We start from the raw sequence: 24,227 nt of genomic DNA, 5'->3' as shown, positions 1-24,227 counted from the left end.
AATGGTGCTTTCAACTCAGGGCTGAAAATAAACCTCAATCAGCAAAAATGATAGGGTATTCCTTGACAAGTACCACTGAAAGAAATAATGAGTGGCGAAGTATATCAGAGAAATCCACAGTGCAGAGATTGTAGATGCTCAATAAATGTCAAATGAATTACACTGAAGAATGCCATTCTACCTTTTATGTAATGTTATGAGGTGTGACCGATACATACTGTGAACACTCACTTTACACATCACCGTGACTCCCCTCAGAATCCTCTCCGCACTTCAGACACACCCCTCATTCTCACCCACTCCTGCAGCAGCTCTGGAGTCCTCTTTCCTGAGGGTTTGTGGTCGTACTGTCCTGGCTGCCTTCATGCCCTGAATTGATCAAAACCTTTCCCTTTTACGGTTATTCTGACTCTGAGGAACAGCCAAAGTCCCATCAAACCTTTGGCGCATAAGGTGGATAAGGACACAGTCATGTTCTTAGATCCCGCCTTTCCGCTGCATGGCACTCAACAGCAACAGCACTCACCACAGTTTTGATCAGACCTTAAAAGGACACTCACGAAACAGGACTGCCACAATTCCTTCAGGAAGTGGCAAGAATGACAGTATACGCGCATGTGAAGTGAGGGAAGGTATCATGAGGGAGATTCATTGGCAGTGTGTCTTTTATTGTAATAGATTTTTAAAATTTAGACATTTACTGTGTATTTTGATCACTCCATCAGAATGGGAAGAGATAAGGCTAAGCACTTACATATTTTGGTGATCTCAATATGCACCTCTCTCCAAATTTTAACATCTCTGAAGCTGATATTCATCTTACTTGTCTTTGGACCACCATGAGAAACTAGAATTCACCATGTATTTTGATCACTCCTGTGTTTATACTTAAATCTCTAGAAAAGTTATCCAGATTTTGTGAAAAGCAAGATTTCAATTGAGCTTCATGAACTTTTTGTCAAGTTACACTATGAAATACCTATTAATTTACGTTACTTTAGTGCTAACTAATAAACTAGGCAGGGTACCTGGCAATAGGTCACTTACTATTTTAGAAATAAGATTACTGCTGTTGGGATCATAGTAAAGTTCACTGACAATAGGTTTGTCCTTTTCCATGAAATCCTTTAAAATTTATGTTGAGAGCTCAGCTGCAGTTGTGTACTTTGCACAGCCTGAGGAGGCTTCGGGCCGCCACACGTGTCCTCTGCGGTGGAGGAAGCATTATCACACGGCGGGGAGGCGTGAACGGCAGGTGCCCGGAGCAGGCCTCGCTGTGACTGTGCAGCAGCCCCGCTGCGGTTCTCGGGCATCGTGGTCACCGCACAGCGAGGCAGCAGCAAAACCTCTCAGCACCGGTTTGGTGCTTATGATCTCACCAGAAATTTCCCTTTAAAGTCTTTCTAAAGAACTTTTCTTGTGGAAGCACATATGTACACACACTTTTAGCAGTACTCTAGGTACGTAAAATGAGTCATACTAATAAACTATGATTTCTGTATCATAGAATGCCAAAATGCCATCAGATCCCCATAATTTTTTAAAAAAATTATGAATGGCTGACTAGTTATTTTGCCAAGAAGCAAAGTTTTTTTGAGAAAATGGCCTAAGAAATGAACCGAAAAGCCTTGTCTATGTAAAGCACATGCTCAAACTAGGATGCCACCATGAGGATTTTCAGCTTGCCTAAAAAGGGCTTTACATAGATGTGAAGAGAGAAAGCTGGAAGCTGCATTTCCCTTCTGTCACCCCGTCCTACTGTAACTATGGCCTCCAATGACCTTCTCTGATCAGCAGGACATAACCTTTCTGACAAAGCCATATTTTCTTAACAGTAACTTTCTTAAGTCACAAGTTGGCACCACAAGGTATACAAATGTAGGTTAAAATCAGGAAGAAGTGTTTTTACTTATGGTACAATGAAAAAGGTAAGGATGCAAACAATTCAGAACACATGTACTAAAGTTAATATAAAGTTTTGTGCATTTCCCAATTTTTCCTTTCTTTGCTCCAAATCTTAATCATTACCAAAGGTAATAAACTTATCCATCTAAAGGGTACAATGTGATGAACTCTGACAGACATGTAAAAGTGGGACGCCAACATCACACCGTCTGCGTTTTCATTCCTCTGGGTGAACGCCTGGGGTGTATTCCGGCGGCAGGCTAACGGCACGGTTAACTGTAAGGACAGCCCAGAGTCCTCCCGAGTGCTCACCCCGCTCTCAGTCCCAGCAGCCGTGCGCGCCCTGCTGCCAAGCCCTCCCAGTACACCTTGCTGCTTGTTCTGACGTCACAAATGTGTAGCAGCACCTCACAGGCTATGACGTGCATTTACCTGACAACCCAGTATACCGGGTACAATTCCACACACTTCTTGGTGTTACCTATCACTTCGTGAAGTGCCTGGTTTTGGTTTTTGTTTTGTCTGTCTCTTAACTGTCTTTTCATATTATTGAAGAGTTCCCTGTATACATCAAATACAAATCCCTTATCAGGTATGTGTAGGCAAGCATTCTCCCTGACTCTGTGGCTTACATTTTTATATTCCTGTCTTTCAAAGAATAAAAGCTTAATTTCGAGAAATACAATTTGTTAATTAGTTTGTATTTTTGTGTCCCAAGAAGTCCCAAGTAGCTGAAGTCATGGAGATTTTACTGCTGTTTCCCTCTTTGTGTATAGTTTTACTCTTACACACTAGGCTGTGTTCTACTGGTATTAATTTTTGTAAGGTAGGAATTGATGTTCACTTTTACCCCACATAGATATGCAGGGGTTTGTTTTGTTACAAAGACTTCCCATTCCCCAATGGACTGTTTGACACTTCTAATGCAAATCAATTACCCATAAACATGGGGTTTTCTTCCTGGGCTCTGAATTCTGTCCCATTTACTTACACGGCTACCCTTTGCTCAATGCCATGCTGTCCTTATTACTGCGGCTTAACAGTAAGCCAAAGTAAGTTGCATAATCCCTCTTAATTTCTAAATTCTCTTCAGAAAATCTGCTCCTGCTTTAACAATTTTAACATGTGCAGAGATTCATTATTCTCTTTGAAGCATGAGTACCTACCACACCACCTACTAAACTGGCACTGGGCGAGGTACAAAGACATAGTAAAAAGACAGTCTGTCTTCAAGGGACTTATAATCTACAGCCTAGCAGGGATGGTACCTTGGCTGATCCAGAAAGGTTAGCAAAATGTGAGGAGGGAAGTTAGTTTCAGCTGAGAAGAATTTTTAGTAAGTTTTACAGATGACATTGCATAGACGACATAATATAACATTTTATAAGTTATTTAAACAAAGTGAGATTCTGTTTTCTTCTTAGAAAAAAAATATGCATTCCATCTCACAGAACTATTACTGTGGTTAAAAGAAGAAATGGATGCCAGAAGCTTAAGGTGAGCAAGGCCCTGACTCAACCCTTAGCACTAAGTAAATAAACAGAATTTGGATGCTCAAGTGGCAGTATTCGTTATGACCAATATTAACATTATTGGGTGTTCAGTTCAGTAATAATAAAAATATACAGCTCGTCAACCTGTAGTATCACTCATTCTGCCTCCATCTAACCTATATAGTAAGGGGCTGGGGATTTAGCTCAGCGGACAGTGCCTGCCTGGCAAGCGCAAGGTAGTGAGTTCGATTTCCGGTACCGAAAAAAAACCAAAACATTAAAAAAAAAAAAAAAAAATTAAAAAGTAACCTATATAGTAAACTTTATTTTAACTCCCTAAATGTTCACTGTGGACATTCTAGTCTTAGGAAACGCCACATAAACTTATAGCTAAAATAGCTGCAATAAACTGGGCGTGGTGACACATGCCTATATTTCTAGCACTCAAGAGGCTGGGAGGACTGCCATGAGTTTGAGGCCTACCTGAACTACATAGTAAGACCTTGTCTCGGAAAAAAAAAAAGGAAGAAAGGAAGGAAGGAAGGAAGAAAAAAATTTACAATAATTTAAAAAACTTTCTTTTTTTTTTTGGTCTTTTTAAAACAGGGTCTCACTATGCAGTTCAGGCTGGCCTTGAGCTCACTTTGTAGCCCAGGCTGGTCTCAAACTTGCAATGCTCCTCCTGCCTCAGCCTCCTGAGTGCTGGGATTACAGGTGTGTGTCACCATGCCTGGCTCTGAAAACATTTTTTAAGCAACAGTAAAGTTCTAAGAAAGAATTGCCAGGGGTAATTTGGGCAAGATACCTCTTTTCCTTTATTTGTGTGCCCTCAAACAAAGGCCAAATATGCTGAAACCAAACAGAAAGATTAAACCAAGTAGGAAGGAACTGTAGAATGAAAACCAGTTTATGAAGATTTTCATATATGTTTTGAGTATCTCAATAATGTCAGTGTATTTCCAATAAATCTTATCCTACTCTTAAGTGGAGAACACAGAAAAAAAATCTACCTGCTTAGGAACAGAATCTACTGAAAACAAAAACCAGAGGCTGCATGAACTCTTGCAAAAAGCAAGCAAACCAACCAAGTCACGGCAATTTGGGGGGAAGGGGCAGGCCGACGCAGCTCCTGACCGAGCGGACGAGAGCAGCCACCTTGCTCACAGGTTGTCCGCTTGGGGGTGGCCACTTAATACACGCCGGCACATGACACTGCGCTGTGTGGCCCGGGGACCGTGTGTCTACGGGCTTCTTGCTGTGACCCTCGTCCCAGCACAGAGTCACGTCCTGGAAGAAGGGCCTTCTCAGCCGCACAGGGAGATGCTGTGTGGAAACTGAACCTCTTGAACAACCTCCAGGCCCTGAGGTTAAGGGGATGCCCGCTGCTGAATCCAGGTTGGACTGGCTCTGCCTCCCGACTGAGGCAAGGCTGTTTCTGGGCTTTGCGCCCTTCCTTGCGTGCCCATCCTTGTGGTGATCCAAGGTGACTCAGTTCTTTTCATGGTGGGATGGTAAAGTTGCCGTTGAAGGGTCGGGTTGGAACACAGCCAGTCTCCCACGCTGGCTGGAATATGCAGTGAATCGGTGCCGAGCCACTGTCTACCTGAGCTAAGGGACACACGCGGCAATTAAAACACTACTGGGAGTCGAGTCTCTGGGAGACGCGGACTGTTCATGGACGGCGCCATCTGAGATGGGAGAGTGGCCGTCGCTGCCGAAGACAGCGAGGCGTGCACACGGTCCCAAGGCTGGGTCTGCTTCTCAGACCCGGGCTCTGCTGTGGCTTCTCCCTTTGTGATTTTCAAAGAGACCCGGCTCAGTACTTCTGCAGCTACTTCAGTGTCCAGAGAGAAATGTGGCCATGCTAGGTGCCAAATTTAAATGTACCTTTATCTCCACGCTTTTCTTTCCAGTCAGGTGTTTTATAATACAAACAGTAACAAAGGCTTTTTTTTAATTAAAGATATTCAGTGCCTTTGTCTGCCCAGCGTCAGCAGTAACGTCAGAGGATTGTATCCAAGGAGCTAAATGTGCAGGACCCAGGGTCAGAGCAGCTGAATACACCAACCTCAGAAAACACAGACAATGAATTGCAAATGACACTCAAAACAAAACGGGAAAAAAAACCTTCACACAGGAAACTACAAAAGAACTCTACACACACTGAATTGGCTTTCTGTACGCCCTGATCCTGCTTAACTGTGTGTGGTAACTAACTCAACACTGCAGACACTTGGGCCGCAAAATAAAGGTGGCTTTTTTTTTGGTGGGGAGGGTTGTCATAAAAATAAAAATATTATTGCTTCAAGTCTATTCTTTATTAAAAAAAAAAAAGCCTCTCTTCCCTGGGGGAGAGAGCTGCAGTGCTTGCTTTGATCTTCACATATATGGACAGGAGCTTCAGCAACAGCGGAGTGATTAGTCTTCCGTTAACTCCGCTGAGGTTCCACACAAAAGGTGTACTGTTTCAGCGGGGCTTCGCATGAGACAAAATGGTTTAGCGGACCCAGCAGAAGGGATGGCCCTTTCAGCACACACAGCGCACAGTACTAGAGGCTTCAACTTGTTAGCAAGGCAGAGGCCCGGGCGGGAAGCGCCCTGCGCTGCGGCTGGGTGGAACAGGGGGAACAGCAGAGACCGCTCCGAGTCCCCGCCACCCCGGCCTCTCAGGTAAACGGTGTGGTAGACTCCCAGCCAGCTCCTGCAGGGCAGTGCACACACCGGAAACGCCGACGCTCGCTCGCTCTCTCTGTCACGCGGAACTGGGATTCCTTCGCTGTCACGCTGCAGTTGGCAGCAGCTGGTTGCTGGTAACAGGGAAGCTGACTGATGGTCCTTGTCTCCCAAAGGCAATGCGCCTCCCACACACTTTCAGCACTTCTTTACGAAGCTCTTAAGTCCCTTAAAATTAGCGAGGACAAGTCAGGTTGACATCACATCATATATGAGAAAGCTTATTCGGACCTGAAAGACCTTTAGAAACCTTTAGAAAAGGTTTATCAGCAAAACTTGTTTTTTGTTTGGAGCTAGAGGAGTATGCTGGAATTTTCTCTGTATCATCTTCAAGACCAAACTCCAATTGCTCCCCACACAGCCCTTCGTACCCACCTCCACGCCCAGGTCCCTATGCCAGCCAGCCAGCCAGCCATGGTCCCTAGACTTCGCGAGATGCTTGCTCCTAGGCCCATCCCCTCCGACCAATCCTCACCGCGCTCCCGGGTCAGCCCAGCCCATGCTAATCACGCCTCCTCCAAGCTCTTCAGACCCCGGCTGTTCCTCTCACAGCGTTTACCGCAGGAGACTGAATGGCTGCTATGGGTCGGTCCCTGACCCCTTGAAGCCTACGCCTCCAGCTCATGTTTTCAGGCTCCGCCCCATGTCTATTCTACAGTTTTGCTCAATAAATGCTATGGACGAATGGATGGATACACAGATAAATTAACAGGTAGAGAGATGAAAGGGAAGAAAAATAGAAGAAACTCAACTCAGAAATTGGACTAACACTTCTTGGGAGATCGGGCAGTGCATGTGAGGAGACAAGGTCAGGGCTTCGGTGACCGTTGTACAGAGCTGCCTGGGTGCCTTCTGAGACGTGCTGTGCACCACCTACCTGGCCCATGGTGCCCCTCCTCCCCCACCTTGAGTTTTTCTGCTCTTTCTCCCATCTTTTCTGGTTAACAATTTACATTTATTTTCTTATAATTCCATGAGTTACCACCTGTCACTCTGATGAAGGGAGCAAGCTGGGAGAAGTTCTGTGCACGGGCAGGGGAGGACCCTGTGAGCCCCGAGAGCCCCGAGGCTCCAACGCCAGCTTGCTCAGATGCGCGGGTGGCGAGCAGACAGGGGCTTCCGTCTGCCCTGCTGCCCACCCACACGTACGCGTACTTACCCATGGCTTGCTTGCCCATGGCGCACTGGTAGGTGTTTCTCGGGGACTGGTTATGATGCGGGTACGGGATGAGGCCCGCGCAAACGCCGAGCAGCGTGAAGGGCTCGATCTCCAGGTGGGTAGTGTCTCTAGCAAGGTAAGAAGCAGACAGCTCAGGCAAGTAGGGCTGACATCAGGGTTTCTTAGCGGGCACACAAACAGCATTACCCAGGTCCCCGAGAGAGTTATTAACACAATGAACTTCGACCCTAGGAAAACTGGTACAACAAGAACACGCTTACATAGGGGTGATAAAGAAATTCCCTAAGTTTTTCTAATAGAATTATTTTAGGGATTGAAATACAAGCCAAGGGAAACAGTATGGAATTACTTATACAAAAATAAGGCATGGCAGTACACACTTAATCCCACAACGACATACAGCACACAGTGGTCCTGACTGTGAACTCGGCAGTCAGTAGCAGTGACGCCCACCCGGACCAGCTCTCTTCCTTTCCAGCCCCGTCCACAAGGACCCTGGACGATTCCTCACCGCTTTGGAGAGAAGAGCTCCACGGACCCACAGGGACCAAGAGCATGGCTGGGAAACCGAGGAACCGATTTTTAATTTTACTAAATTGTAATTACTTTAAAATTTAAAACTCAAATTTAAATTTACATAACTCCATTTATTATTTAAAACATTTTAATTATGTTTGGAACAATTTCCATTTACGAATCTACTTTTTCTGTTGAAAGTGCTGTGAAATCAGAGTAATTCTGATAAAATTTAGCATCTGAAATGGGATGAGCTGTATGTGCGTGGCAGATTTTGAGGACTTGTGGTAGGAACAGAGGGTAAATACCTCAGTATTTTTATACTGATTACATGCTAGATATAATGACTAAATGAAAATATTAAAATTAATCTTAACCATTTCTTTGCACTTTTTAGGTGACTACTAAGGAATCTGTAGTTGTATCGGGCTTGTATTAGGTTTTTATTGGACAGCTCTACTACGGGCTTGGACACAAAGATTTTCCCTAATGGGTGTCAGCATCTCAGTTACTTTCATGGTACATTCTGCAGAAAACTCAGTTTTGGCTAAGTGATGGAGCACTTCAGACGTCTCAATAGGCAGGGGTGGCCAGACTCTTGTAGGTCTGCAGTGAAAGTAACAGGCATTGTGCTGAGGACCCGTGGCCCAACCGGCCCTACGCTCCTGCGCGTGTGCAATAGCGCCTGTGCACCTGGGCCAGAGTCTTTGCGGAGAGAAACGTCTTCAGGCCCAGCCGCCCCAAAATGTGGTTGCCCTGCATCTAGGGAAGCCCTCCCATGCATCGGGCTGGCCACCTAGCGTTTCCTCAGTGCACAGGTACGACATTTCGCCCCTGGTTTGCTGAGGGCGCTTTTTCCTTAGCTCTTGGTTTGGGGAATGTCATTTCCTCAGGACTAGCAGGGCCCCAATCCTATGGCGACCTTAGGCCTTTGTCAGCAAGGAGGGAAAGGTCTCTGGGCTTGTTTTGGTTTTTCTAAAAGAGCATCCCTCGCTGGGCATGATGGCACACACCTGTAACCCCAGCACTTGCAAGGCTGAGGCAGGAGAACTGCCATAAGTTTGAGGCCAACCTGGAATGCATAATGAGTTCAAGGCCAGTCTGAACAGTATAGTGAGACCCTGGCTCAAAACACAGAAACAGTAACAGTAGTGGAAAAATTAAAAACAACCTACGTCACTTGTGGTGAACCTGTGGTATGTGTGCGGCAGCAGGCTATTCACGTCACTGAAAGCGCTAAAGAGTCTGTCGTCACTGCTCTAAATATTTATCAACAGGGAGTGCGTTATGGTCGATACTCTGCGTCAACCAAGGAATCAAGGGCTTGTGTGTGTCCCGCCTCCCGCACTCTTGCTGCTTTTGCTGTCTTGTGCGGCCTTCAACGGTTGCCCTCTGCCCTGTGCCACCCTGCCTCGGAGCCAGCTGAGTATGGACTGAAACCTCCACAAACTGTGAGCTAAATAAACCTTTCCTTCCTTAATTTTGGCGTCAGGTATTTTGTCTCAGCAACAAGAGAAAAGTAATGAAGACAGAATGAGCTAAATGAACAATATGTGTGTAGGGAGATAACATAATAGAAAACAAAAATAATTTATACATATATATGCAAATATAAATGCATGTACTAATATGGAAAATGCCCATAACACACTGTTAAATTTAACAATTAAGACACTAGAAACACATGATCATTGTTTTATACCAGCCGTTATGTGGGTTCATGTACATATGTCTATATTCACTTAGAAAACTATCTAGAAGTGAACATACCAAACTATCAGCATTGGCTACTCATGGAGGGATAGGAGTCAATGTTGGAACTCAAGGCTTTTGCCTTGAGCAATATGAAGATATAAATCGTTCCCAGGTGGAAACATTAAACTCCCTGTTTAACAACTACAAAAACTCCAACTTCAGGTAAGTGTACTTAGTCATCAGAAAGCAAGTTATATAGATGTCTTCTAATGTGTTCCAAATGGAACTCTGACGCTTCTGAAAATATAGCTATTCTATGAGAACTATTACGAGCATTTCACGTTTATAATGTGTATGAGCTTAGGGAGAGCCTTATAAAACACACTACGCATATTCCTGGACTGACAGTAACAGTTCAGACTAAATCCTCCTGGAAGACAGAAATACATCTCTTACACAGCCTGTTATATTAGTTTACTTTTCACAGCAATCAGATATTACAGAGAAGTGATTCCTTTAAAAAAAATAATCAAGTGGCTCAAGCACAGGAAGGATAGTTAAATCTACAGATAACCGGTCAGCCACTGGGGTAAACAAAGGGGTGTGCTCCACTAGGAAACCATGCGCTTCCAGCAGCGAGGACCATGACAGCACAGGACAGAGGGCGAAGAGGACGACGAGCGAGAAGGCCGCGTCTCTTAGGGTTGCTATGGATACTACTTACTTGTTAATTGTGTGTTCATAGAGCGCAATGTTGCAGTCATTTTCTTCATTGACATCTAAATATTCGACCAGACTCTCATGTAAGAAATCCTCAAAATTCCTGGGAAAACATTGGTAAAAGAGACATTACCAATAAAAAAGTGTCTTAATGCAGCATTTCACATAGTAACAGCAGGTACTGAAGGTATACTAACAGCATGCCCAATGCAGCTCTCTCTTCCAGAGAGCGTCAACATACTGGGATGCTGACACAAACCCTTCTGGATCACAGAGTGGTCACACATCCCTGAGATACACGCACTATGTGCTATGATTCTTGTCAGCTGAATCCCAACTCTAAGGCTTTGATGCTCGAAACCCTATGTGACAAGAGACCCATAGAGCCTATGTAATATACAGATGAAAGTCCTGTTCTGACTGGAAAAATCCCATGGGGCACTGATTTACAGCAAGACTCTGTAACTCTTATAACCTAGCTTGGTAAATCCTTTACCCTGTCCAAGTGGCTTCACATGGAGAAGGATGTTTCTTTGACAAGGTGGTAGAGAGGATAAGAGACTAAACATGAAAATACACTTTCCTTAAAAGCGCAGAAGGAATAATGCCATCACTGACCAGAGTGTGCATGTAGGTATTTTACTCTCGGTCATTTACCTGTACCCCTGGGCCAGCTCTTCCATGTGCTTATTTGTGACTGCTGGTTTCTGTTTCTTGACAATTATATAAGGTCTAAAATGGAAAAAAGTAACAAATTAGTAATGACGGCATGGGAGAACTACATTAGCAAGTCACGTTTACTACAGCGAAGTGAGGAAAGACGCAGACACATGCAAACTCACTCCTAGGCTACTTGGGGCCAGCAGGTATGTTTTCTACGTGTGAGCACAGGAAACCTACCTTCTCTCCCCACCCGCTCTCATATACACATACAACACGCGCACACACACACCCATGCACATGAGACGCGTACATTACGTACACACATGAACATGATGCAGTACTTCAAATATCTTATAAAGCATTTGGGTTTAAGTGAAAAGGCAATATAAAAAAGACAATAAAGTCTGGAGAGGAAATAAAACTGTATCATATTCTTAAAACTTGTACAAATGGTCACTCCAGAAACACCTCCTAATTTCACACCGGGAATGTGTGGTACATAGTCATCCCCACTTATCTGTGGTTTTAGTGGTTTTGCTTTTGGTGATTTCAGCTACCCAAGGTCAACAGGGGCCCAGAAATAGTAGGGGGAAAATTCCATAAATAAATAATTCACGAGTTCTAAACTGCCTGCTGAGCTGAGAAGCACGGTGGAATCTTGCGCCACCTCACTCTGCTCCGCCTCAGATATGAACCAGCCTCGTACCTATCGTGTCCACGCCGCACACATCGTCTGCCCGCCTTCATCTAAAGTGTCCACGCTCTCCTCATTATCTGCAGGCCTTCACCTAGTGTCCATGCTGCACACATCATCTGCATCCTTTCACCTAGAGTGCCCGAGCTGTACACGTCATCTTCCTGCCTTCAGCTAGTGTCCACGCTGTACACCTTACCCACTTGGGAGTTATTCAGCAGCATCTCAGGCACCAGCTCAGAACAACACAATACGCATGGGTCCTGGCCACGTCTGGCAGGTGTAGAGGGGCTGCTGTGACACCGAGGAGAGAGAAGGCAAGCAAGCACTGGCCCTGACGCTGAAAGGCACTGGGAGTGAGGTCTGCAAAGTGCCGGATGCAGTGTCCAATTCAGGATGGACATCGGTGAGTGAGACTTGAAGCCACCACTGATCAAAGAGTGGTTGGCTGTTTGCAGAGAGCAAAGCCACGCGCCTGGTAACCCAGTGGCACAGTGGCTTGAGGTGGAGATTAACTCGTAATTGTTGGTGGTGAGTGCCTGAGGAAACATGCACACAAAGGACGGCCTGCGCCAGGACCATGTGATGCCTGTGTTCTGGGGACAGGTTGGGCCCACCGACAGGAACCGGTCGTAGCAGACACTCCTGTGCTCCACCCTGCGCCCAGGACCGTGTGAGGACAGAGAAGACGCTGCATAGCCACGTGGGGGAGCACAAGTCACGAAGAGAAACCGAGCGAGCTTCCCACAGAAACCAGCAGCGCCACAAAACTCCAGCTTCTGGGTGGGGAAGCCAGGGACACTACTGTGACCTTCGATGGCCACAGTGTGCTGAGGGTGTGATGCAGGTGATGACAGAGACAGCATGGCACACAATGCAGGCCACTGCTCTCCCCGCCTGACCCGAGGTCTGCCGTGATACAAAGACCTCTAAAAATGAGTATTTTCTCTAGAGTACGCCTTCTTATATTGGACGTAATGGAAGAGAAAAAGCCTAAAAAAGAATAACCTAGAACATGTCAATGTTTTTCCTGCGCCAAATGAGGCGGCGTTGGTAACAGTTACAAATGCACGCTACCTCGTGCCTCACACCCTACACCAGGTAGCGCACCTCACCACCACCCTCAGGCCGACCCTGAGCTGTTCTCTCTTACACGGGACAGCCAAGAAAACCAGGCCAGAAACTTCAAATGCTCACACGCACACAAGCCACTGTTCTACACAGGTCTGTCATTCTCAGACTGTCTCCCTTCATCTTGGAGCTGCCCGTTCATCTCATCTCCATTAATCTTTGAGGGTCTGCTAACCAAATTAAATTTATCTTAACAATGAAAGAGGCTAAAACACCTTCAAATATAAAAAGTCTACGTCTTTCCAAAGATGACGTGAAGAGACTCGTAGGTCATTTTTAGCAACACGTACCTGCACAGCCTTCCTCCATCGGAGGAAATATAAACACAGCGGTCTGTGAGATTTGTGGAGATGGAGACGAACTCGTTGATGTACCCAGCCCTTCGCATCAGTCGGAATGTGTGCACCAGCTTCTTATGGTCTCGAATGACCCCGAGGATGTTGCCTAAGTGAAAGGAGGTGAAACAGGAGTAAAAGATGATCCTAATCTAATTTCACTGTCCACCTAGCAAGAACCCTAAGCAGCACAAGCGGTCACTTGCAAGCACTGTTTCTGGCAGGACACTGCAGTCAGCCTTGTTCTATAGGGAGCACACACCATCCGGGTCTGAACCCTGGCTCCCTCACATCCTTGGGGTGCTGAGGAGAGAAAGTGGGGTGCCCCATATGAGGGCTGCGAGACTTGGGCAAGAGTGCAAGCTAAGAGCCCACTTTTGGAGGCAAAGGATGTAGTGAACAGGGAGGTGGGCAGGTAGCAAGCAGCCCTGCCCAGCTCCTGACCTGCCCAGCAGCCCACATGGCCACAGACAGTGGCTGCCAGAGTGAGCGGGAGGGAAAGGAGGCCTGTGCTAAGTGGCTGGGATCAGCACATCAGACAGGGGCCTGGACCAGGGCACTGCAGAGAGAAGGCAGGGGCACACTGCTGGCGCCCACCTCCCGATGGCTTTCCTGAGTGCCGCCAGTTGCACCTTCATGGCTGCCTTCATGTCCTGAATCTATCCAAAACATTTCCCTTTCATGGTCGCTGTGTCTTTGGGGAAGAGCTGGAAGTCGCACGGTGTCAGGTCCAGCGACTGAGGTGATGAGGGCACAGCGTCGTGTTTTCACAAACCTGTCTTTCCACTGGAAGGCACTCGGCAGCAGTGGTCACCTCTGATCACACTTTACAAAGACACAAAGAGGACTTCCAGAACTGCTTCGGAAAGTGGTGTGGAGGGGGGTGTCCCAAGTAAGAGGGAGTATTTTGAGCAAGATTAGTGACAATATGTTTTTTACTGTAATAAATGTTTAAAATTTTAATATTCACCATATATCTTAATCACACCTGTCAGAGGAGAAGAGCTTCTTGCCCAGGTTGCCAAGAGCACACGGATCAAATGGCTGGATGCCACGCCCTACGAGTGTGTGTGTGTGTGTGTGTGTGTGTGTCACAATCTCTGCAGAAGGACTCAGGTATGGACTTGCGTGTGTGTGTGTGTGTGTGTGTGTGTGTGTGTGTGTCACAATCTCTGCAGAAGGACTCAGGTATGGACTTGCTCCTAACTAGGCTGCATCTCTTCTGCTCAGGACTTGCCTGCAGCTGCAAACAGGAGCACAGCATCAAGCTCAGCAGGGTTAGCCCTGTGCGGGTGAACATGTGCTCTCAGACCTGGGGGGCCCTAGCCAAGAGAAACTGTCCCCCTTCCCAGGTTTCTCTCTGTCCATTAAGGTCCAGTTGGGCCCAGAACTGAAGTACGTCTGTGCTGTAAATATGAGCACAGTAGCAGGTTCCCTCACCCTGCTCGGGATGAACACATCTCCAACAGACCTACCGTTGAGAAAGACGAGAAACACGTTTGGGTAGGACAGCTCTTCCCCACACAGGAAATTCACATCCTCCACTCCCAGGTTGCTGGCTAACTTAACAATGGGTCCGTCTTCCATGTCGGTTGTGATGTGTGTCATCAGGGCCAAGTTTTTAACCAGACCACAGGCCTTAAAACATAACACAGCCAGTTCTAAGAATCCACATTAGTAACACAAAATAGCTTGTGTCTGAAAATACCACTCTGCTGTGGCAACATAAAGTAGCACAACCTTGTAAGGCGCACTTTGGCAATTCATAAAAAAGACTAACATACACATACATTTTCATTCAGAGAAGTTTATCTTCAGGTGAAATGTAAAATAGATTTAGCCACAGAAATGCTCAGTATCGTATTATTTATAATCATAAATAATAATGACATCATAAAAGTCCAACAAGAAATGGATTTTATGAACAGTTATTCCCACACAATGGAACACCATACCCATTATGATGATTATGTAGGAGAATATTGATAAATGCGGCTACATAAGGCTACATAAAAATACAAAACTCTGATTGGAAACAACTGGCCAGAACTCTTCACAATTCCTGGTCATGAAAGGCAAAAAAGGACCAAGGAATTGCTCCAGGCTGAAAAAGTATATGCTCCTAGATCAGAACACAACACTGGCAGGATGTCAGGTGGGATGTAAACATGTCTCCAGATGGTACCACTTTCCATGTCACTCTCATGAGGTTGGTGACTGTGTCACAGCCATGTAAGACATCCACATCGGGGGACTCTAGTTGAAGGGTTCTGCACTATCTTTGCAATTTTTTTTTGTAGGTCTGGAGTTATTTCACAATGAAAAGGAAATAACAAATAATTCTAAACTTCCATACAACCAAAAAAACCCATCAAAAACAAACATGTCAATAAGGACAGAATACAGCAAATAGAAAACACATTAAAGATGTGTGGTATGTAAAGATTGTCTTTAATTCTTAAAAACTATCTGCTATAGTAATGTACAAAGTAGTCACTTTAGTGACGTTAGCTGAAGCAATCTCTGGGATAGTGTACCCAAGTTGAAAATGAGTAAACTGTGCAGATTTTAAAAACTATGTATTTAATGTACATTTCCACATGGTTAAGGTAAGTTAGAATAATTTCTAAGACTCACAATTCTGCATGGACAAATATTTTTCACCTCCTCCAAGTTACAACGAATTTCTACACTTTAGAACCTACATCTTTTACTCCTTATAAGTTAGCTTATTTCTTCATTCGGCACATATTTATGAGGCTTCCATTCTGAACCAGGCCTGTGCTAGGTGCCTGCCTTACATTGATGAACCAACCGTTCTTCCTCAGAAGTTCATGATTGAGAAGGAACAGAATCAAGTGAACAGGCAATGGTAACATGAAAGAGAGGAGCCACGGCAGGTGATGGAGAGGTGAACCTACAGAAGCCCCTGATTTCGTGTTTAGGTGACAGCTCCAAAGTGCTGTACTGAAGGGCTTGGACCACACACGCCTGACTGCCGTAAGAGATCCTATGACGTCCTAGATGCACCTCAGGAAAGGAAGGCGCTACTCAGGAAGCTTTAGGAGCACTGGGGTGATGGGTTCCTGGACTATCCTCACATTCTCTCTCCTCATCACACTGATCCTCAGGATAAGCTACAATGAGCAAGGGGACTGTGGTCCATGTATCTCGGCAGGTAAGATGCTGAATCAAATGTTTCTCAGGGACTGGCTTCTGGGGTGATACCAAGGTAGTCTTGACAAGCTGCATCTATATTGTTTGCCAGGTAGGTGGCCATCAATAAAAAGGAATGGCTTCAGGGCTGGGAACAGGAGCAGAACCCCCCAGTCCTCCACCTCAGTACATCTGACCTCTGATCCCGTCCAGACTCCTTGGGGCCCTTACCTCTCCTTCAGGAGTATCCGAAGGACAGAGCATTCCCCACTGCGACGGCTGCAGGGAGCGAGGACCACTCACTTTTCTGGTTTTTTCAAACTGGGAAGAGATTCTTGTCATCATGCCCAGTGCAGATATATAGGACAGGCGAGACAGCACTTGGGTCACACCCTGGCGGTCCATTTTAAATCTCTTCAGAGACCAATTTCCCTGCGGAGAGATGAAAGATATGAGACCGCCCTAACCCTTTCATATGTTGCCTGATACTGAGCAGTCACTCTGAGAAGTTCACGACAGAAACTGCTTGCCTATGAAGTAACAGCTGTGATGCATCTCTGGGAGTCAAAATCCCATGACGGAAGTTACATCTTAGCCAGCCCGTTTGCTGGCGTTTCCTCAGAATAGGATGAATGTGAACTACATCTAGCGACACCTCAGACTGCCTCACTGTAGCCTCACCACAGCCAAGCAGCCATCTTGTGAGGAACTGCTGTACACTGAAGCAGCCCCTTCAACCAGAGCACCATGGGAAGCAATGGGCTAACAGAACCGCAGCAGTCTCTGCACGCTTAAGGTGAAACCAGTCTGAAGCTCACACAGACAATCTCATGTTGGATGCGTTATTCAGAGGTCTCCCAAAGTTGGGCTTAATTACAAGAAAGCACAACAGAAAAACGATGGATAGCAATTCTTGATCGAGGCCAGAGAAATCCAAAAACTGTACACGAGTGGTGGCAAACCTTTTAGAGCTTTCAGTGCCAACGCACAGCCTACGGCAGCAAGTGTGCTGCACGCTGGCTCGCCACCCCTGCTGTGCACGTGTGCGCACTAAGAAGTACCGCAGCCCTCTGTGGCTATCACGTCAATATTAAAACATTCACATAAATAAATTCTGAACATAAAACTTACCTTTTGTGCACTAAATATCTCATATTAAACATACTGATTGCACACATTAAGTAATATTTCCAGAAATGTAAGTTCATGGTAACATGAGTTAACAGTAGAGAATAGCATGCATCAAAACAGCAAAGCAGAAAATAAATGTCAGAAATAATGGCCGACTCAACTGTCTGATTCCAAAGAGAAAAAGAGCAACTGCGGTTCTCTGTGCTCCTTCAAGAACCCAGCGAGCTCAATGAACACTTTCCGGAGAAAAACGTAGAGGACCATGAACCACAATGTACACGCAATTTCAGGAGTGGACGCACGGATCCCAGTCTGAGACTCCGTGAGTGTACAACAGCGTTCTGGATTCGGGGATCCCTTGTGTGTTGCATTAGGACTCGAGGATCTGGGAGGGCTCCCCTGCTCACAAAGTGTAGCTTTATCTCTGTTACAGTGAAGATCTACCACTTGATTGTGGTGTTTTTTTTTGGGTGGGGGAGGCACCAGGAATTGAACTCAGGACCTTGCACTTGCCAGGCAGGCACTTGTGCTGCTGAGCTATATCCCCGGCAAGATCTATCACTTGAGAATCTTGAGTTCTTGATAACATGGAAACGAACTAAACTCTAAGAAACCTTATCCACTGCAAAACAAAGTCACAGATATAACACGTGTACCCCTCACATTGGTCCGCCGGTGCTGCTTATTCACTCAACTCCTTTTGTCTCTGGCACTAGAATGAATCTAGCAAACGGACTTATGCCCAAGAGTAAGAGTAAATAAGGTAAATAAATATCTAGCACCAAGCCAAAATAAAACAGCAGCTGCTGGCAAACAGGAAGTAAGTAGGGAGAGCAGCCAAGATGCTTGGGAGAGAGCGTGGGCTCGCATCCTGCAAGAGCACCCCACAGGGAGCGGGAGAAACCCACGGTCGGAAACTGCTCCTCGGAGAAGGCAGATTTGGGGAAAGCACTCTACAGTGACAACGGCTGACCCTTTCCTGGCCGCCTTCAGATCGGCTGACGAGGCCCACAGCTGACTTCCCTAATAAGCAGTCCTGTGGGGAGATAAAGCAGCCTCCCTCAGGGCCAAAGAACTACTGCAAATAGCAGTAAGAGGGACTGGAAATCGTGCAGCAGGAAGCAGGGAAAACAGACCTAGCTTCTTCACACGTTTAGCACCAAGCTTCTGCAAGCTGCCCCGCAAGGCTACCCTCAAAGCCCCATGTGAATGTCCCTAGTACAGCATGGAAACAAGTGTGCCCCACGATTCCCTTGCGACCAGAAGCAACGTGCTGGGCCGCAGACTCTGTCGGGCACGGTCCCACGCATACTGTAACTGTATCTAGCGGCAAACGCGAGCCAGACCACACCAGCTAGACCTAAAGCTGCTGCGCCCTGCAGGCGGCCAAGCCCTGTCCGAAAACCCCTAGTGAACAGCCTGAGGCTGGATGTGCAGCAGCTGCCAGGACCAAGTCACGCTCAAGGGGCACAGCTGACAGGCTTCCGAGGACGATAAGCTACCGAGAAATGAAACGTGCTTGTATGGGTCACGGGGCAGTGTCAATTAATAAACCTGGCTGAAATGTCAATTTTATTACAGAAAACAAAGCAGGAAAGTTATCCACTAAAAGAATAGCTACTGGGGCTGGGGATTTAGCTCAGCGGCAAAAGCGCCTGCCTGGCAAGCGCAAGGTCGTGAGTTCGGTTCCTGGTACCGGAGAAAAACCAAAAAAACAAACAAACAAACAAAAAAACAAAATAAAAGAATAGCTACTAATAGTCAAACTAGAAGATTTCCCCCATCTATTTTCTTACTGCCTAATAGATAAGGGACAGTAATTTGGAGGAAAGTTATACAGAAATCCTTCCTTGTCCATGGGAGATATGACCCAAGGGGCCCCTTAGATGTCTGGAGCTGCAGAAAAGTACAAAACCATACACATTTTATCTTATTTTCTATATACACATTTATGATAAAGTTCAATTTATGTGTTAGGTACAGTAGAAGGTTAACAATAATAATAAAATGGGAAAATCACACTACAATAAAGGTTTCTTCAACTTTGTAAATCATTTACTTCTGGAATTTTTCATTTAATATTTTCAGATGGCAGTTGACCACACAAGTAAATCACACTGTGGAAACTAAAACCACGGCTGGGGGTGGGCAGGGTCACTACTAATAAAACCGACAACATGTAAACTTTGGACTACTTTTCAAGGCAGAAAATGTGTTATTTGTGTACACTCTTGAAAACCATGCCTGCCCACCCACTCTCCCGGACCCCCTGGCCCACACCGCGCAGCCGCGCACTCACGGTGGAGATGGCGTTCACCATGCCGTTGGTGATCTGGTCTTGCCGCATGTGTTTCACGACATCGAACTGTGCCGCTCTCTGTTTGGGAATCACCTGGTCTGCGATCTTCTTCATTTCAGAATTAAATTTTTTGAACAGATCTTCAAAAAGAAGAGATAGAAGCTAAAAGAAAAGAAAAGTACAGTTATATGGAAATCTTTCAAAAAGCAGCACGGGGCTACTTTACTGAACTTAGGTCTTATTTAAGGCTTTTTAAAAACAAGACGGAGCAACTGTTAGAAACAGGAAAGCCAGGTGCGGTGGTGCACTCCTGTAATCCCAGCACTTGGAAGGCTGAGGCAGGAGGATCATTGTGAGTTCGAAGCCAGCCTGGGCTACAAAGTGAGCTCAAGGCTAACCTCAACTGCATAGCCAGACCCTGTCTCAAAAAAACAAAGACAAAAAAAAAGGAAACAAAAAAATTTAACTTAAAATTGAAAACATTTACCTTAAAATTTATTTTGACGATGTGTAGGTAATTTTCTATGTACCTACACCATTGTAGGTTTGGGAAATGAGACCACAGATCATGACATAATCCCTGCACTCAGCGCACTTCATTTAGATCATCTGCTCCAGGACTTTTAGATCTCACTGACCAGTAATCTCATTTTTCATTTTACAAATATGCTGAAATCAAAACAAGAAGAAAAAAAGGGGGGCGGGCACTGCCGTGAAAGAGCGTGAGCTTTCCTAAATGGCTGGCACTACCTCTTGGAGCCAGCTGTCCTCACCTACCCACCTTGCTGCCCCTCGCTCCTGAGCCGGCGCGGCCCAGGCGAGTTCTTGGGTGCCAGGAGGTACAGCACTGCCCTGCCCTATTCCAGCACACTGCTGGTCACGCCTCGTCTCTGACCAGGCTGGGCGAGAGCAGAGCCGGAGACAGAGAACTGCATTTCCAAGTCAGTCCTGGGGAAGCGTGAGCCGCTGCTGCGAGGGCCCTTGAGAACGGGTCCCTACAGTGACATGCAGAACTGCACAGCATGCAAGACCCACTCAGACAACCTGCGGCACGCTGACAAGCAGTGCAAGTGAGCAGAAAATAACTAAACACAAACAATGGCTCAACATGAAAATCATGACCGTGCCACAAAGAAATCAGAGTATACACAAATCCATTAAAGGGAAAATTAAGGAGACTGCAGAAACAGGAAGGCAAGCCTTTTGGAGAAAGTAAAAGGATCAAAACAACCAAGAAGTGATAGATCCTACCCAATGTACCTATTACATATGGCAAATATACACTAGATAGAAAAAAAGGCAAACACCCCTGTAGAGCCAAACTACGCTGTTAGCAAGGCAGGAAGTGAGGACTCGAATACCATGAAAGAAGAAATGAGCTGTAATCCTAAGGTCTTCCTGCAGGCCGCTGCTGGGCTCCACACTCCCTCCCAGGTCTGTCCCTGTACACTCAGGCAAGGCCGGCAGGTGGAAGTCCACGAAGTTGGAACACGGGCAGCTAAATCACCTGCTTCCCTGTAGACTTCCTGTGAGGCGCGCAGCCCTTTATTGGCCAGGGGGACCCAGAAACCCTGCAGTCCAGAAAGGCCCAGGAGCCAAGACTATCCTGCATTCAGAGGGCTGGAGGCAGAGCCCTCTGCCCGTCGGCCCCGCAGGAGAGGATGGTTTCCTTGCTCCCAAGAAAGCCCTGCACCCAAGTTCACCGTGGAGGAGGCCCAGGAGCCCTCTGGCCATGAACCCAGGGAGGTACCACGCCAAGGTGGAGAGGTGGAGAGCAAGAGGCCATCCTTCCTGGGGGAGGAGCAGGAAGGCTGCACAGCAGGGCCAGATCTACAGGAAGGGGCTGGAGACCGAATGCTTTCCTTTGCAGAATTGGGGAAAGCAGAGAATGCCATTCTCACCACTCCTACCAGTGGTGCAATGGAGTAGCAGTCCCGTCAACGGGGCAAGAACAAGGAAGCAAGGACACAAACACTGAAAAGGAGGCAATGAAACCGTGTTTACGTGCAGATAACGTATTCATCCACACAGAAAATCCCAAGGAGTCTAAAAAGAACTCTCCTGGAAACAATAAATGTGTTTAGCAAGTCTGCAAGATCCAAGGTAAGTAAACGAAAAGCAAATGTACTTAAAACACTGCCAAGAGAAATTTTCGAAAGTCTCAGTGGGAGAAATATGTAATTCATAGATTGGAAGATTAAGTATTTAGGTGTCAATTCTCTCCAAACGGACCTATAGATTCCAATGCAATCAAAAGCTACTAGGTATTTATTTATTCATTTACTTATTTATCAAAAAGGAGAAGCCAATTCTAAACTTTACATAAAAATGTTAAAATTCCTAACTTTATAATGATACTCAGAAAGCAGTGAAAAACTTTACTATTTGCCTCTGGAGGAAACTAAAGAACTAAATCATTATTCTCCAAACTGTTTTAAAAAAAATGTAGCAAGCATTTGTGCTGCCTTTCTCACATGAATGAGGTCTCCAGGTAACCAAAGATGATAATTAGAATATGACGATTTTGCATGTGATGATGAAATAATGAATAACAGAAATGAATAACAGACCACCATAGGCTGCTGAATAAAACCAACCATCAGAAGCAAGACTGATGGGGGACACACAGTGAGTGAACCAAGGACCCCAAACACCTCACCTAGTGACCAAGTCCAATGGTATAAAAAGTAGACACAACCAGACCTGTGCTTCCTGACAGGACACACCACCACCATCCATATCTGCTCCAGCCTGAGGAAACAAAAACCTAAAACGCTTTTAATAGCTTTCAATCTCTACACTTAACTACCGATTTACAAAGCTTCAGGAGAAAAGAAAAGAGCAAACATATACACTACATATATATTGTACACATATAAATTTAGTTGTCAACTTGACGAGGTTCTTGGATAGAGCTGAAAGCATTACTTCTGAGTATGTCTATCAGTATTATCATTTCTAGAAAAGTATTTTTCCCTTTTTTTCTTTATTTACTTACTTTCCTTGGCACTAGGGTTGAACACAGGGCTTTTACACTGAGCTACATACCCAATCCTTTTTTATTTTTTATTTTGAGACAAGGTCTTCTCGAGTCACTAAATTGCCTGGGCTGGGCTCAAACTTCTGTTCCTCCTGCCTCAGCCTCCAGGGTGCTGAGATTGAAGGTGTGAGCCACCACGCCAGCTGGATGTTGGCATGAATCAGTAAGGTGAGTAGAGAAGACCCGTCCTCTCAGGAAGGCTGGGCTAATGTAGCCCACTGAGGGCCTGGACAGAACAGAGGCAGAGCAAAGGCAAACTCGCGTTCTCCTGCAGCAGGGGCACCTATCTACTCCTGTCCTGGGGTCTCAGAACACCAGGGCCCTTCTTGCCTTTGGACCCCTGGACTTGTGCAGTGGGGCGTTCTCAGGTCTCAGCCTCAGACTGAGAGTTACATCCTCCCCTTCCCTGGTCAGCAGGTCTTTGGATCTGGTCTGAACTACATCACCGGCTTCCATGGCTCTCTACCTTACAGACAGTAGGTGGGGGCTTCTCTGCTTCATAATCATGGGAGCCATTCCTTTAAGTTCCATCTACCTGCCTGTCCACTCACCCATCTCTCAACCCTGCTCCTACGGGTTCCATTTCTCTGAAGAATCCTGACCAATACAGAGATACCATCAGCAAAACCAGGATGTGAGAAATTCCTTAGAACAAATGACACAGTACATACACACACCCAGGATCTGCTGATGAAAAAGAATTTTAAAAACATATCAATAATTGCAATACTGGGGAGGCTGAGGCAGGAGGACCACTTGAGTTCAAGGCCCGCCTGAACTACACAGGAAGACCCTGTCTCAAAAAATAAAATAAAATAACATAACATAAAAGACATACCAAGCAAATGCAATATGTGAGACAATGGATCCTATGTGAAAAACCCTGTGTAAACAATAACATTTATAAGGAAACCGAGGAAATCTATAATGGCTCCTTAATAACAAGCAACTATTCTTTAATAATCTTGGTATGAAAATGGTGTTATGATTTTTTTTAAGCTTGGTGTTTTAGAGATACATTTCTAAGTCTTTATAGGATATGACTTCATAGCTGATGAGATACTAAAATGATCTGATGACTATAATTTGTTTAAACAACTCAATGTGGGGACCTGGGAAGAGATGTAAAGTTAGGGAGAATCCAAATAAAGTCAGGTTGATTTCTAGTGACAATAAATGAAGTTTTGTGATGTGCACGTAGGAACTAATTTCACGATTATATTTTTTATATGATTGAAATTTTTCATGTTAATATATTTATTAAATATCTGCCAAAAAAAAAAAATCCCTGAAGTATTTATAAGTAAATCTAACATAAGATGTACAAAACCTTCATGGAGAAAATCACAAAATCTTATTGAAAAACATTACAGAAAACTTAAATAAATGAAAAGAAGAAAATATTTGTGGGTAAGATGGTTACTATTTTAAGAATACTTTTCCGAGGGGGCTGGGGATTTAGCTCAGCGGCAAAAGCGCCTGCCTGGCAAGCGCAAGGTCGTGAGTTCGGTTCCCGGTACCGGAGAAAAACCGAAA

The 24,227-nt window shown here is 45.5% G+C and overlaps 1 protein-coding gene across 2 annotated transcripts in view; it reads right to left on the bottom strand.

The window, feature by feature from the left end:
* Positions 1-24,227, bottom strand: part of Polr3b (polymerase (RNA) III (DNA directed) polypeptide B) — a 98,157-nt gene that overhangs the window by 31,623 nt on the left and 42,307 nt on the right. For both annotated transcript variants that reach the window (XM_013519054.1, XM_005374620.2), the window contains exons 13-19: positions 19,652-19,813; positions 16,453-16,653; positions 14,541-14,703; positions 13,021-13,174; positions 10,900-10,974; positions 10,247-10,345; positions 7,291-7,418 (exon numbers count right to left, since the gene is read on the bottom strand). In XM_013519054.1, the coding sequence (XP_013374508.1) occupies positions 7,291-7,418; positions 10,247-10,345; positions 10,900-10,974; positions 13,021-13,174; positions 14,541-14,703; positions 16,453-16,653; positions 19,652-19,813 (982 nt within the window). The remainder of the gene's footprint in view (positions 1-7,290; positions 7,419-10,246; positions 10,346-10,899; positions 10,975-13,020; positions 13,175-14,540; positions 14,704-16,452; positions 16,654-19,651; positions 19,814-24,227) is intronic.

This window comes from Chinchilla lanigera, unplaced genomic scaffold, assembly GCF_000276665.1.
Source record: "Chinchilla lanigera isolate Chin_1 unplaced genomic scaffold, ChiLan1.0 scaffold00004, whole genome shotgun sequence".
Taxonomy (NCBI): domain Eukaryota; kingdom Metazoa; phylum Chordata; class Mammalia; order Rodentia; family Chinchillidae; genus Chinchilla; species Chinchilla lanigera.
Note: the sequence above shows the minus strand (reverse complement) of the source record. Positions and strands in the feature narration are given on the sequence as shown.